Raw genomic sequence first — 14314 nt, 5'->3', positions numbered from 1 at the left:
GACAATCACATTGTTATTATAATAAATAATAAAGTAATTATTAATAAAAAGTGTTAATTCCAGCAATGGTCCTTCGACTATATTGATTTTTCACAATTGGTCCCCGTCTTTTAATTTGGACAATTTTGACACTTGACTATCGTATTCTTTTTAATGTTGGTCCTTCCGTCAGAAGCTCGTTAAGTGTACGTCAAATGAAGGGGTAAAATAGTCCTTTCACCTGCTTAGTGTATAATCCTCGTCGTTCTTCCTTGTATACGCGATATATATATATATATATATATATATATATATATATATATATATATATATGAAGATAGAAGTCAATCGAAGCCTTAGAATTGGTTTGTTCCCATGATCGTAGCCCTTGTTTACTGACTACTGAGTGTATAATTCCTCCTAAGTGCACACTCAATTGGTAAGTTCCTCCATTATTAAGATGTCTACAAGGTATAGCAGCGAAAGCTCTTCGTCTTCAAGAATGCAAGAATACATCTATGGTGAATTGGTTTCCATTCCAAATTGTCAATGTGAGCTTGAAGCTACAAACATCTTGGATGAATGATAATCCTAGTAGATGGTATTGCGAATGTGAGTGTTTTAATTATTGTTAATATTTTGTTTTTGTTCCAGTCTAATGTTAAGTTTTTTTTTTTTTTTTTCCATTCGAAAAGTGAAGGTAGTATTTTATTTTTCAACTTGAGTTAATTCCGGCAACTTGTAGATGATATGATCCTAAAAGTGAAGGCAATATGTTTTTCAACTTGAGTTAATTCCAGCAACTTTTAGATGGTTTAATTCCAGTAGTATTTTGTTTTTCAACTTTTAATGCAATTATGTGTTTTTGGTGTAGGGAGGGTAAATGTGTGGTTTTGTTAGATGGTATGATCTTCCTATGTGTGCAAGGTCAAGAAGAATTATTCCTAGGCTATTGAGAAGAATCAATCGAAATGAAGAAGAGATTGCAAGGCTGAAAACGAGGCTACAAGCTTGTGCTAAATTGATGTCAAAATTAAAGAAGCAATGGTAGACATGGCAATGATATTAGGATAATTGGTATCATTGCAGTATGCATTGTGTTATTTATAGTTATAGCAGTGAATGTACCTAGAGAAAACAAGAACCTTATGTTTTGTAATGGAAGCACATATTTGCATACTATATGACCACTAAAATTGCAATGAATATGAGTACCACAATCTGACAATTGCATTCCAAGCATAATAGATAGATCCCATTACATTACACTTCAAAAGGCAATTGTGTTAGCATAACAAAAAACATAAAGTCCAAAATAGAGTTAAAATCAAAGCCAGTGACCTAATAATTTATAAAAGTCACTAGGTTAATTTGGGTAAGTTGATGTTTGAAAATGTTAACACTTTTAAAATCCCAAAGGGCTATTTCCCTTAGCCTATCTATGCAAAGTTAAGATAATTCTACAAAAATAGAAGTGTTTCTCTCTACTTTAGACAGGTGAATAACTTAGAAACCTAAAAATTGATCAGTTCTTTGGGGTTGCTCAAGTTTTACCTCAATGAGGCACGCTATAAGGGTAAATTCCTAATTCCTTTCTTTTCATGTGAAATTGGTAAAAATCTATTGATACCTCCATTGCGAGTTTTGCTTAGAACTTTACAAATATATTCTTTTGCCATAAGCCTAGCCTTACACTTTTCAATTGTACTATCTACTTTATGTTTCACTTTATACACCCATTTGCACCCTATAAGCCACATAGTTAACCCACTTAGAGGGTGGAATGGTTGTGAGCTCCCAAGTATTATTAGTTTGTAAAGCATCGTTCATCTCTTCTTGCATTGCCTTTTTCCAGCAGCAATCATGTTTAATTGCCTCACTATATGTCTTAGGCTCTTGAATGTCCAGAACGTTCATGGCAAAAGCCTTGAACTAAGGAGAGACCTTGTCATAGGATATCACTATAAAAAGAGTATGTGGAGATGTCATTGTTGCAAGAAGAAAATATTCATAATTATTTAGATAGGTAGGTCTAGATGTTTGTTTACCATACCTTTAAGCGGTTAAAGTTTTAAAAATTTTAATTAATTCAGTTCGGTAAATTAAATGCATACCCCTATGAAGAGCTAAGGAGTATATACTTGAAACAAAGAGAAAAGTGTAGAAAAAAAACACACAAAAAAAAAAAAACACGAAGAGAATTAATTTTTTTAAAATATTGGAAATGTGTATCCGGTACAACTTGGAAAAAAAAAAAAAAAATCCGACCCAAATCAAAAAATTCAGAATAGTGTTCCTGGCCCAATTTTATTATTCCGGCCCATATTTAAAAAAATGAAAATGAAAGAAAGAAAGAAATAGTGTCCTCAGCTTCCTGGGCCGAAAACAATGTGAGTATTTGTAATGATAATTTCTTGAATATTGAAAATATTGATATCCTTCAATTTACCAACTTATCTTTATATGAGGTTGATCTAGAGCAAGGTTGCAAAATACCAGTTGTTATACCATGGACCTAGGTCTATGCTCACAATTTTAGAATTCTGTTTATAATTTTAAAACTTTATGTTCAAAATTATAAAACTCTATATTCACAATTTTATAACTCTATATTCAATAATACAACACAATTTTTGAATCTATATAACAAAATTGTGAATATAGAGTTCAAAACTTGTGAATATTGAGTGATGTAATTTTGTATATTAAGATTTAAAATTGTGAATATCAAGTTCTAAAATTATGAACATAAGTTCTAAAATTGTAAACATAAAGTTTTTAAATTGTGAACATGGACATAGGTCCACCTTGCAATGTGGACCCGGATCCATAGCATAATTTGCCGCAAAATACGCTAGGCCCTAATCGGGCAACAAAGGCCCACCTTGTGCCTAGGCGGAAGACACACCAAAAAAAAAACAAAAAACAAAAAAAACAAAAACAAAACAAAACAAGGTTGTGCGTGCGTGCGTGTGTGTGTGTGTGTATAGAGTTAATTCGAGCAATGATCCTCCGACTATGTTGATTTTCCAAAATTAGTCCGCGACTTTTAATTTGGACAATTTAGGTCCCTTGACTTTCAAATTCTTTCCAATGTTGGTCCTTTCATCAAATTTTGGTTAAGTTGAGGTCAAAAGAAGGGGTAAAATTGTCCATTCACCTATTTAGTGTATTATTACTCGTATTTCTCATGTCCTATATGTTGTATATATGAATATAATATCAGTCGAAGTCTCAATCGAAGCCATATAATCTCAGTCGAAGAGACTTCGATTGAGATTATATTCATATACATAGCATATAGGCTAGGAGAAATACAAGTAATAATACACTATACAGGTGAACGAACAATTTTACCCCTTCATTTGACCTTAACTTAACAAAAATTTGATGAAGGACCAACATTGGAAAGAATTTAAAAGTCAAGGGACTTAAATTGTCCAAATTAAAAGTCGGAGACTAATTTTGGAAAATCAACATAGTCGGAGGACCATTGCTGGAATTAACTCCGATATATATATATATATATATATATATATATATATATATATATATAGGGTTGCACTCTCGTGCGAACTACCACCCAAGTAAGAAATGAGAACGCTCCACAGCTGTCCACGTGTCCAGATCAACGAATCAGATGTAATTTTAAAAAAATGACGCGGTGGCATTTTCGTAAATAACTGGAACTTTGGTGCACCTAGTTTTACTTGCAAGTGCACCTAGTTTCACTTACAAGTACACCTATTTTCGCACCTATTTTCACTTACAAGTGCAAGTAATTTACCTTGTTAATATTCATGCACCTATTTTCGCAAATATTTTTACATACAAATGCAAGTAATTTACCTTGTTAATATTCATGCATCTGGTGCAACCTAGGTGCACCTAATTATAACATTAGGTGCACCTAGTTATAACATTAAGTGCACCTAGTTATAACATTAGATGCACTTAGTATTGATGTTTAATGTGCAATTTACTTGCACTTGTAATACATTTTACTTGCACTTGTGCAAGTAATTTACTTTGTTAACATTCATGTACCTGGGTGCAACCTATGTGCACCTAATTATAACATTAGGTGCACTTAGTATTGATGCTCATTGTACAATTTACTTGCACTTGTAATACATTTTACTTGCACGTGTGCACCTATTTTCACTTACAGGTGCAAGTAATTTACCTGGTTATTAACATTTATGCACTTGGGTGCACCTAGTTATAACATTACGTGCACCTAGTTATAACGTTAGGTGCAACTATATTCCGGACACGTGGCGCGCTGTGATTCGTCCGCAGTTCCTGGGCGGCCAGTACGCACCTGGACGCGATCCTATATATATATATATATATATATATATATATATATATATATATATATATAACTCTTAAAGGAACAAATCAACCACTTTATTAATCAAAAAATTGGTGGCAATATAGTCTCTGAATGACTAAAATTATCACTTCGTGTATAACTTAAGTGTTATAATGGTCATACACTCACATATATAACCCATGGACTAAGCCTGTACAATGACCTGTAGTATTCTCTCTCATTCAATTAGGCCTTCCTCAATAGTTTGAGTTTTTTCTCAAGTTTTTTTGTGGGTGCAACCATCCACCTCATCATTTACTATCTCACTCAATCCCCAAAACCATTCTTCTCATTAGTTTTAAGTTTTTTCTCATTTTTTTTGGGCCCACCATTAATTTAATAAAAATAAGGAGAACTAATGCTTTGGCGGTTGGATACTTGGACGTGACAGTTTTATTTTGTTTCTTACAAAAAAAACTGACATGAAAGGGTTATTGCAGGAGAAAGACTTCTCCAAAACATACAATTCACATTTGTTTTGAAAAAGCATGTGTCAGGTTTTTGTCTTAAGATTTGTGTCAAAAAATGCTAATGGGAATGACCTTACACAATGATAGCGGGAGGCGGCACGGTGGCGACAGACACTATGCGTTCACTTGAATTAGTCAACATGGGTGGGAGAGAGAGGAAAGGTTTGATGCCAAATAAACTGTAGTATCCTCTCTCATTCAATTACACAATGATAATACAGAGCTTACGCTATAATTCAGTAACTTAACTGACGCTATACAGTAGGCTAATAACTGGGTCAAGACTTAAGACTAGGTAACAACATACTATCACTAACATGTACAAGGGGTATAACTGAAGGATAAAGTTGTGATGTCAGATTCTTCCTACCTTCGAGTGCAATTCTTATTGTGATAGTAAGCTCTCATTCATAATTAAAGAGTGATACCTGATTTTCTCAAAATTAGATTGTAGTTTTCAAAGTAATAAGTTGAAAGTCCCTTGAATATAATATTTAATCTCTTTTAAAGAGTAATAGATTTCATCCCACCTTCCACCAAAAGTACCTCTGGGGGATATAATAGTAATGATATCAAATCTCAATTATCTCTTTCTTTGGATGATGGAATATTAAAAAAGTACTTTTCAAGTACGAAATGAGAGAAAGAAGAAAACTTAACAAATTTACTAGTTTGTGTTTAACTTAAATTTTGCATCACTTTACCATTCATATTTGAGGATGATTCTTTTAAAAAGATGTACTATCGTGAATTACATTTTTAACGCTTTCTTAATTTACTCAATCAGATCTATGAATATTATACTAAAAAAGTCACATAGGGATCAAAGTTATGAGAATATGAAAACTTTTAGGGTTAAAATAAATCGCAGCAGTTTAGATCAAGATGAGAATATAAACATACAAGATGCTAATGTAATGTTTCATTTTCTTAATATCATGAAATTAGATTCTCATTGACCTAAACTTACTTAAACCAAAGATTGCACCAAACGTGAAATGCATTAACTCATATGATTAAGCAGCTAATAATTTAGGTGTCAAAGTACTTATGCTCAGTTGGCACATACCTTGAAATAGAGTCGATAGTACTAAAAAAAAACTTAATAATTTAAATAACAACAGATGAATAGTTATGGAAGAAAATAAATATGATTCTAAAAACTCAATAAAACATTTTCTAGATGACAGGAAAAGAGAAAATTACAAATAAAATAAAATAAAATTGCTGAGCAAACAAGAATTCTTGAGATTTTGTTTGAAATGTATAAAAACGTTGGATAATAATTTAATCATTTGAGGAAGGAGGCATGGCTGGTCCAGGGGAAGAAGCATTATCTGTGCCATTGACCTTCAAAAACCCAAGCTTTTTTATCATCTCATTTGCAACCAATTCATTTGCGCTGTCTGTGGGATGGTATTCATCCCAAAACACATACTTGCTTCTGTCTTTGCACAGCGTCGACGCCGGAATACACGTCAGCGCCGGCCGGATTCTCCCGAACGAACAACACGGTGAGTCAGAGTTACTAAACCCTGCAAACCAGTCATAGAGCAGTTAAAACTGGCTCGTGCTGAAATGTGTGACATGGCGATATAAAGAAATAATAAAGTTGCACATTCACTACGTTTTGGCGTAATGTTAAGTGCTTAATCCTAAAGTGGTATGAGACAGGTCACAGTACAGTTAAATTGATTGGTGCTGAAATATGTGGTGATATAAGGAAATAAAGTTACGCTTTCATACCAGCTATAGCTTTTGGTTTAAACACATTTCAATGTGTAGTGGCAATTTGCAATATAAAGTAAATCAATTAAATTAAAGTTTGTTACGGCATACCATATTTGTTTGGATTGGTAATCAAATCATTGACAACATCATAGGCATCTCCGAATTTGAAGCTTGCATTTGGAAGGGTGGCTGACAATTCATTCACAAGATTGGCTGCTCCTTCATTAAAGGCCATAGCTAGTTGATTTGTCCTGTCTTGGCACCCTCCACTGGTACTCAAAACCCTTTGAAGTGGAATGCACCCCATTGGCCCCAACCCAAATACTATCAATCTTCTTGCCCCTAAACTGTGCAACATCTGCAAAGTAAAGAAAATTGAATCTAAGTAAAATTTGTTGATGAGAATATAAACGTGCAGTTCAAATATCAACTTCAATTTCTAGTTGGAAATGAGTAAATGCTTTAATTTGGTATCAAAACCAATGCATTACAAGAGGTTAGAGACTCATTGGTTCGAATCTTTGCACAACTTAATAAAAAAAGCTAAGAGACTATGATCTGTGTTATTTGGAGCCCGTCAAAAATTACTTGACCTCACACGTCAAGCCCATTAGTTTAGACTTTTATTTGCTCGCACGAGCTTAGCTTAGTGGTTTAGTATGCAATATTTGAGAGAAGAGACCAATGTTTAAAATTCGGCAACGGCAATATGACGATTATACCCAATGTAGTTAGATCTCTTGTGCCACATTTGACTTTTTCTACTGAACCACTGATAGTTACTGTGATTTACTTCTTCTTACATGTTATATTAGGTTAGGTCGTGAAGTCTTTAAGGTTGGGAATTCAACATTTTGAAAGAAAAAATTTAGAGTTTTATTTGAAAGGAAACACATAAACTTACAATGAGTTGGGATCGGAGAGTGTCCATTAGGAAAGGGATGAAGGTTTGATCATTGTACTTCCAAGAAGCGGGGTAAACTGGCATCAAGTAATTGTTGATAAAATCGTTGCTACCTAATGCGACCACGTATTGCGATTCCTGGAAAAACCTCTCTGCTTCTTTGCTCCCAATTTTTTCTCGTATTAGTTCTTGGATTCCTCGGAATAGCTCTATCTGTTTGTAATGGGAAAACCTCTGCATCTGTACCATATATAATTCAAACATATATTAACACGGCGCACAGGGTATATTCGCCGGCTAGCGTCCGACAGCGTAGAAGGTCGATTCCGATATTGTTCGAGGCGGCCAAGCCGATGGAAAACTTTTAAAATTGTAATATTAAGAAGGGAAAATGGCATCTTTAGTCCCTAAGTTATAGGGGTAGTTAGACTCAGTCCCTAAGTTATGGTTGTATGCGAGTTTAGTCCCTCAGTTATTCACAAAGTGGTAAGTTTAGTCCCTTAACGATAAATTTGACGAAAAAAATAAAAAAATATTCAAAATTTGAGGGGTAAAATAGGAAATTCACATTTTATTATTTTTCTTATATCAAAACCACTTTTACAACATTATTTTTTCACTTCTTAGCCTAATTATTTTCAATATTTTTCATTTTTAAAAGCATTTTAATAACTTTCAAATGACTTGTTAGGAACGTGACTCTCGTATAACACGCTTAAAATTTAGCACAAATAAAGAAATGCATGATCATTGTATTTAGGTGTATGAAACACACTGTCCTAACAAGTTTTTATTTTTTTACTAAGTAACAAATGTAATAAAATTAAACTTTTGAGATAGGATAGTGTGTAAAAAAATCTCAAAAGTTTTAATTGTATTACATTTGTTGCTTAGTAAAAAAATAAAAACTTGTTAGAATAGTGTGTTTCATACACCTAAATACAATGATCATGCATTTCTTTATTTGTGCTAGGTTTTAAGTGTGTTATACGAGAGTCAGGTTACTAACAAGTCATTTGAAAGTTATTAAAATGCTTTTAAAAATGAAAAATCTTGAAAATAATTAGGCTAAGAAGTGAAAAATAATGTTGTAAAAGTGGTTTTGATATAAGAATAATAATAAAATGTGAATTTCTTATTTTACCCCTCAAATTTTGAATATTTTTTAATTTTTTCGTCAAATTTAATGTCCATGGACTAAACTCGCCACTTTGTGAATAACTGAGGGACTAAACTCGCACACAGCCACAACTTAGGAACTGAGTCTATACTACCCCTATAACTCAGGGACTAAAGATGCCATTTTCCCTATTAAGAATTGAAAAGTTTCCTTATAAAAACTCAACCTGTTTATGTCCTCATGGAAGAATTAATTTGACTTACAAATAAGTTACCGGTGTCATTCAAAATCCCACCGCCACCAGAAGCAAAGTTGATTCCATTTTCCAAAATAACATCTTCGGACAATGATGGATCTAAATAAGCTCGAGGTCTTGGAAGTTCCATTTTATCACCTGCACGTACAAACAATCGGAATGGAAAAATATTGTTATTGCATAATCTTTGTTATAGACTTGTATGTATCATTCTACTTTTTCAAAACATCTCCTGTTAGTTGTAATATTATTGTGGTATGACTATTTTTGTCTTTGGTCAACAAACATATTTAAATGATGTTAAATACGATGACAGTTCGATCCTTTTAATACAAAATGAGTTGACCCACAATATTTATATACAAAGAGATTTTATCAGCTTGAATTTCTTCCCACTGTGTTCTCTCATCTACCATTGTTGTACTGATGCACAAATTGCACTTGAAAAAGACAGAACGCTCTGACCCCGTGAATTAAGGATTTTTTTCATTAAAATAAAAATAAATATATAATAATAGCAGATCAGTCCATTTTGTATTAAAAAGGATTAAAATGTCATCATATTTAAAGTTATTTAAATATATTTGTTGATAGATGATCAAAACTGGTCAAGCACAATAATACTAATACCAATCTGGAATGTTTAAAAAAAAAAAAAAACTAAAAATGAAATAATACTTATAAATCTAGAGGGCTTACCTATAATATCAGCTACGGTGCGGCCATTGCAGAACCTGCCATTAGGCAATCCATTGCCAAAATCAATGCCATACCATGGCAAGTTAGCCTTGGCCAGGCTCTTAGACAGGTACTGGTTGTTCCCAACATCCGACAGGGAGTCGCCGAAGATGAACTGGACAACCTTCGACTCACAACCTTGTTGGACCAACACAATAACGCTTAAAATAATGCTCACAACCACACCCAACTCCATTGCAATACCATACTGTTTCACGTCCTAAATTATATGTTCTGAATTTAAACATGAGGTCGGGCCAATCATGGGGAAATTTAAGATGGTAGACAGAGTTTGATAAACCAACCGGTATATTTTTTTTTTATTTTTATTTTTTTGTTTTGGTGTGTTTTTAGTCTTACCTAACTGCAACTACCATACCTTGCCTTGTTCTGTTACAACCATTATTATCAAATAAGCCCAACTTGTCAGAGATTATAACAGTTTATAGACTCAAGTGTTGACCTTGAAGGCTAGAACTGTACGTTATGGTGACTGGTGAGTTTACCTGCCTATCATCTGGATTCAAAGATTTGAAGTTATGTGTTCTTTCCTATAAGTTGGCTCAACTAGTGCACCAATCTGCAGAATGTTTTTATTACTTTGTTTGGGAGTTATTATATTGGTGAGAGGGCGATTGGCATATCAATTGTTATACAATGGACCAAGATCTACCTTATATTGTAGATCTTGATCTAAACAGTTAACATATTATGTGTCTTGAAGATATATAATTTGTTAACTACAGGCCTATAATATGTTAACTATTGCATATTATGTGTCAATAATGAACACATTAATGTACCTTAATTAGCTTCAATTTATTCATAGTCATATACTATGTTAAGTGCAGACACATAACGTCAATATCATTTTCGATCACAGACCAATTCAAAATGTAAGGTGGATCATACCTCACGGTATAATTTACCTTGACATATAGTACCAATATTGACTTGAGTTCTACCACATGGACTCATAATTTCTTATCCCTGATGTGACTAAAGATAATAAGTAAAATGTCAGCAACAAATTAAAATTTCAAATGAGGAGTAAATATTTGGAGTCCACTAGTATTTTTCTATTGGCTTCTAACCAATTTAGAGTTGAGTTATTGTTAGATTAATTTGAGAAAAGCTCTTTCAACTCTTATTACTTAATTCGCATTGTTAAAAAGTCATAAACTACTCCGTATTAAAAGAAATCAAATCCTTCCAACTTATGCAAGTGGTTGATTCAATTTACAAATAAAATGTGATATGAGGGTTACCTAAACCTATATATTTTTGGATATTTGGATGGGGCATATATATTTTTATACCCTCCATCCGAATCACTCAATCTGTGATATATTCAGTTTGGGTCGGATTTCTCAATATCGGGACATGTGTGTATATATATATACACACACACCAGTGATAACATGAACTTAGAAGAGAGATAGGAACTAATCTAAGTCGTTTATCTGAAAAGATCAACAGATCATAAGTAATTTAAGAAAATGTATTGTGGTAATATTTGTGTAAATAACTGAAAATTTGAGTGTAAATCACTTATGTTAAAAGTTGTTTTCAAAAAAAAAAAAAACTTATGTTAAAAGTGCAAGTAACAGATGCACGTGTGCAAGTAGAATATGCAAGTAAAATCACTTAAAAATGTAACTATTTACACTTAATAGTACAAATAATTTACCTTTTCGCATTAGTGCACTTAAAGATAACGTCTTTCACATTGGTGCACTTAATGATAAAGATTGATGCAACAAATGATAACTTAACGTTATGTGCACTTAATATTGTTGCCCAATGTACATTGTTTGTTGCGCTTTTAATATATTTTACTTGCACTTAAGTGCACTCTATGAAACTTTTATTTACATATTTAACACAATTTACTTGCACTTCAAAGCTCAATTATTTACGCAAGTGCCACCGCTTTAGAAAAATATTTATGATTCATTAGATCTATCTAGATGGATCGGACGGCTACGATGAGTTTCTATTTCTCTCTTGGCCAAGCATTCTCATTTTGGCCGAGCATTCTCATTTGATCCGTTTCTTATACACACACACACACACACACACATACACACATATATATATAAGAGATCAAATGCGAAAGAGCTCTCACGTAAAAAAAATATATGGGATGAAATCTCAAAAAAAAAAGTGTTATGATAAAAATATGTTATGATTTTGTGATTTATGTGCTTAAAATACATGAATATATTATGGTTAAATATGTATTGTGGGAGCTTTTGATGTTTGTCTCTCTGATGAATACTGATGTCCATCTTTGTAGATGGTCTAGAAAGCATCAGTGTATTCGGACATCCTAAAACCTCAACTAAAGAGGAACATAGAGTGGAAGCCCATGGCACTAAGACAACTACTCAGCATCCAATTGTGACTCTGCTCCTCTAGTTGTTCTTACAAAGAAGAGAAAAGATGTTGAGTCTAGGTCCAAAGTTTAGAATCATTTTGAAAATATCCTAAATGCTAAGAGTAAAGTTGTTAAAGGGGAGTGCCTCTATTGTGCAAACATGTCCATTCTCAAACTACAATTAGTAGGCTTCATTCTAGGTTGAAAAGACAAAGAATGAGGAGTGGTGGAAGCAGTAAACATACTAAGCTGCAAGTTTATTTGAATTAAAATATTGTGAAAGAAAGTGCTAATTTTGATGTCTTAGATTGTGGAAGCTAAACAATGAGGGATTTAATTTCTTATTGTCTAAAAAATGACAAAGGATGTGCTAGCAATTCCTATATCTACAGTTACCTCAAAAAGCGCATTCAATACTAGGGTAGCGTATTAGATGCATTTAAGAGTTCCTTTAACTCCTAAAACTGTGGAAGCCCTAATATGTGCACAAGATTGGTTGAGGTTATCAAATTAACTAGAACAGATTGAGGAAAATCTTTATGAGGCTGAAAGGTATGAAAAATGCAATTCCTTTTCATTTTTGTTCTAGCTTTTTGGTTTTAAGTTCCGATCCTTCTTACTTTCTGTTTTTAATTAATGATTTTCATTTCAAAAGTTGGCCACTTGATGTACTGGAGCTGTTAGTGTAGACCTAAATCTTCCCTACCAAGCGTTACTGTAATATTTATTTATTTCAACTTTCATTCCAGTTCTATGAATCTGCGATTTGCTATTATCTTCTTTTGATTTTGGAGACTACTTATCTCTTTTTGTGAATTGTGATACAAACTAACAACTAGGACAATGGCTTGGCAACAATTTAATTGTTGCTACCCTGATTCCTTTCCATAAAAAATATCAATATCAATTCAATAGCAATTTAATTGTTACTACTTTACTTAGGGGTGTTCATTCGGTTAACCGAACCGAACTAACAAAACCGAATTAACCGAACTTGTCAAACCCTTTAACCGTTAACCGAACCGAAGTTTCTATTTCCGAATTAACCGAACCGAAATTTTTTTCGGTTAATCGGTCGGTTAACCGATTAACCAAAGTTTTAAATCAAATTTTGAAATTCTTTAAATACAAAGTAAATCCAAACATCCTGGATGCTCCATCCATTCATATATATAAATTCTTTAAATACAAAGTAGGGATTTGGCATGTTATATATATATATATATATATATATATATATATATATATATATATATATATATATATATTAAAATTTTCGGTTAACCGTTCGGTTAATTCGGTTAACCGGCTGTTTCGAACCGAATTAACCGTTAACCGAAATTTTAGAAATCCTTTAACCTTCACCGAACCGAAAAATTCGGTTCGGTTACGGTTAACCGAAAAAGATCGGTTCGGTCGGTTAATTACGGTTAACCGAATTTTTGCACACCCCTAACTTTACTAACTTTAGTTGTTAGCTATGGTGATGCTTCCATCATTTGTCTAAATCAAAGGACTTTGGGTTGGTATGTTGCTTATAAGTTTTGGGTTTTGTTTCACAACTCAAGTAGTAATTTGCCCCCAATCCTACCTTGATATAGAAAAATAGCATCTTGACCCCTTTTTTTTTTTTCTTTTTTAGCACACTTGTAATACTTTTGAGGACGAATGTAATACTTTTACATTTTGATGTAAAAGTATTATATTTTTCATCAAAAGTATTACATTTTCTCTTATAAGTAATGTTAGCAAGTGGTTATTACTTATAAGAGAAAAATGTAATACTTTTAAATCAAAATGTAAAAGTATTAATTTTTTCTTAAAAAGAATTACATTTTTCTAAAGTAATAAACATTTTATCCCTTATTAGTATTACATTTTTCAGTATAAGCATTACATTTGATTTTGACCCAACCTGTCTCACGGACAAAAATCCGTGAGACAATCTCACACAAATTTTTACCTTTGGTAAGTTAATTCACTTAATTTCATTTAACAATTAAGTTGTAACTTAGTAAATTTTTGCCCGTTGTAGCCTTGTAGGTTGTAAGTTTGTAACTTCAACTCTTTAAGTAGTAAGTTTTGTTTTTTCTTCAAAAAAAAGTAGTAAGTTTTGTACTTTTGAATTTTTTATTCAATCTGAATACAATATCCAATTAAAACCACCTGAATCCAAAAAAATTAAATATCCACCGATTTTAAATCATTAAAGCGAAACCTAAATCTAAATAGGTTGACGATTCATACATTCAAACCATCCGAACCCGTCCACATTACCACTACACAACCCTACTTGAGTGAACAAACTGACCACACTAACTAAGAAGAATATGCTTTCAAAAAAAAAAAAAAAAAACT

General features: G+C 32.6%; 1 protein-coding gene across 1 annotated transcript; it reads right to left on the bottom strand.

Moving 5' to 3' along the window:
• Positions 1 to 6034: 6034 nt before the first annotated feature.
• On the bottom strand, positions 6035 to 9793 carry LOC116011182 (GDSL esterase/lipase At1g74460). The gene is made up of 5 exons (XM_031250711.1): positions 9538 to 9793; positions 8846 to 8976; positions 7463 to 7702; positions 6667 to 6916; positions 6035 to 6362 (listed from the first exon to the last, which is right to left on the bottom strand). Exons 1-5 carry the CDS (start codon positions 9770 to 9772, stop codon positions 6115 to 6117), a joined length of 1104 nt encoding a protein of 367 aa, XP_031106571.1. The 5' UTR covers positions 9773 to 9793; the 3' UTR covers positions 6035 to 6114.
• Between the last annotated feature and the right edge of the window lie 4521 nt (positions 9794 to 14314).

This window comes from Ipomoea triloba, chromosome 2 (genome assembly GCF_003576645.1).
Source record: "Ipomoea triloba cultivar NCNSP0323 chromosome 2, ASM357664v1".
NCBI classification, from domain to species: Eukaryota; Viridiplantae; Streptophyta; class Magnoliopsida; order Solanales; family Convolvulaceae; genus Ipomoea; species Ipomoea triloba.
The sequence above is the reverse complement of the archived record's forward strand: the minus strand, read 5'-3'. Positions and strand labels throughout refer to the sequence as shown.

Excerpts from the sequence above, each read along its gene's own strand:
- LOC116011182 (XM_031250711.1), bottom strand. The coding sequence starts at position 9,772 with ATGGAGTTGGGTGTGGTTGTGAGCATTATTTTAAGCGTTATTGTGTTG. Across the intron at positions 8,977-9,537 it reads CACCGTAGCTGATATTATAG|GTGATAAAATGGAACTTCCA; the intron begins GTAAGCCCTCTA and ends TTGTACGTGCAG. Across the intron at positions 6,917-7,462 it reads CTCTCCGATCCCAACTCATT|ATGTTGCACAGTTTAGGGGC; the intron begins GTAAGTTTATGT and ends TTTACTTTGCAG.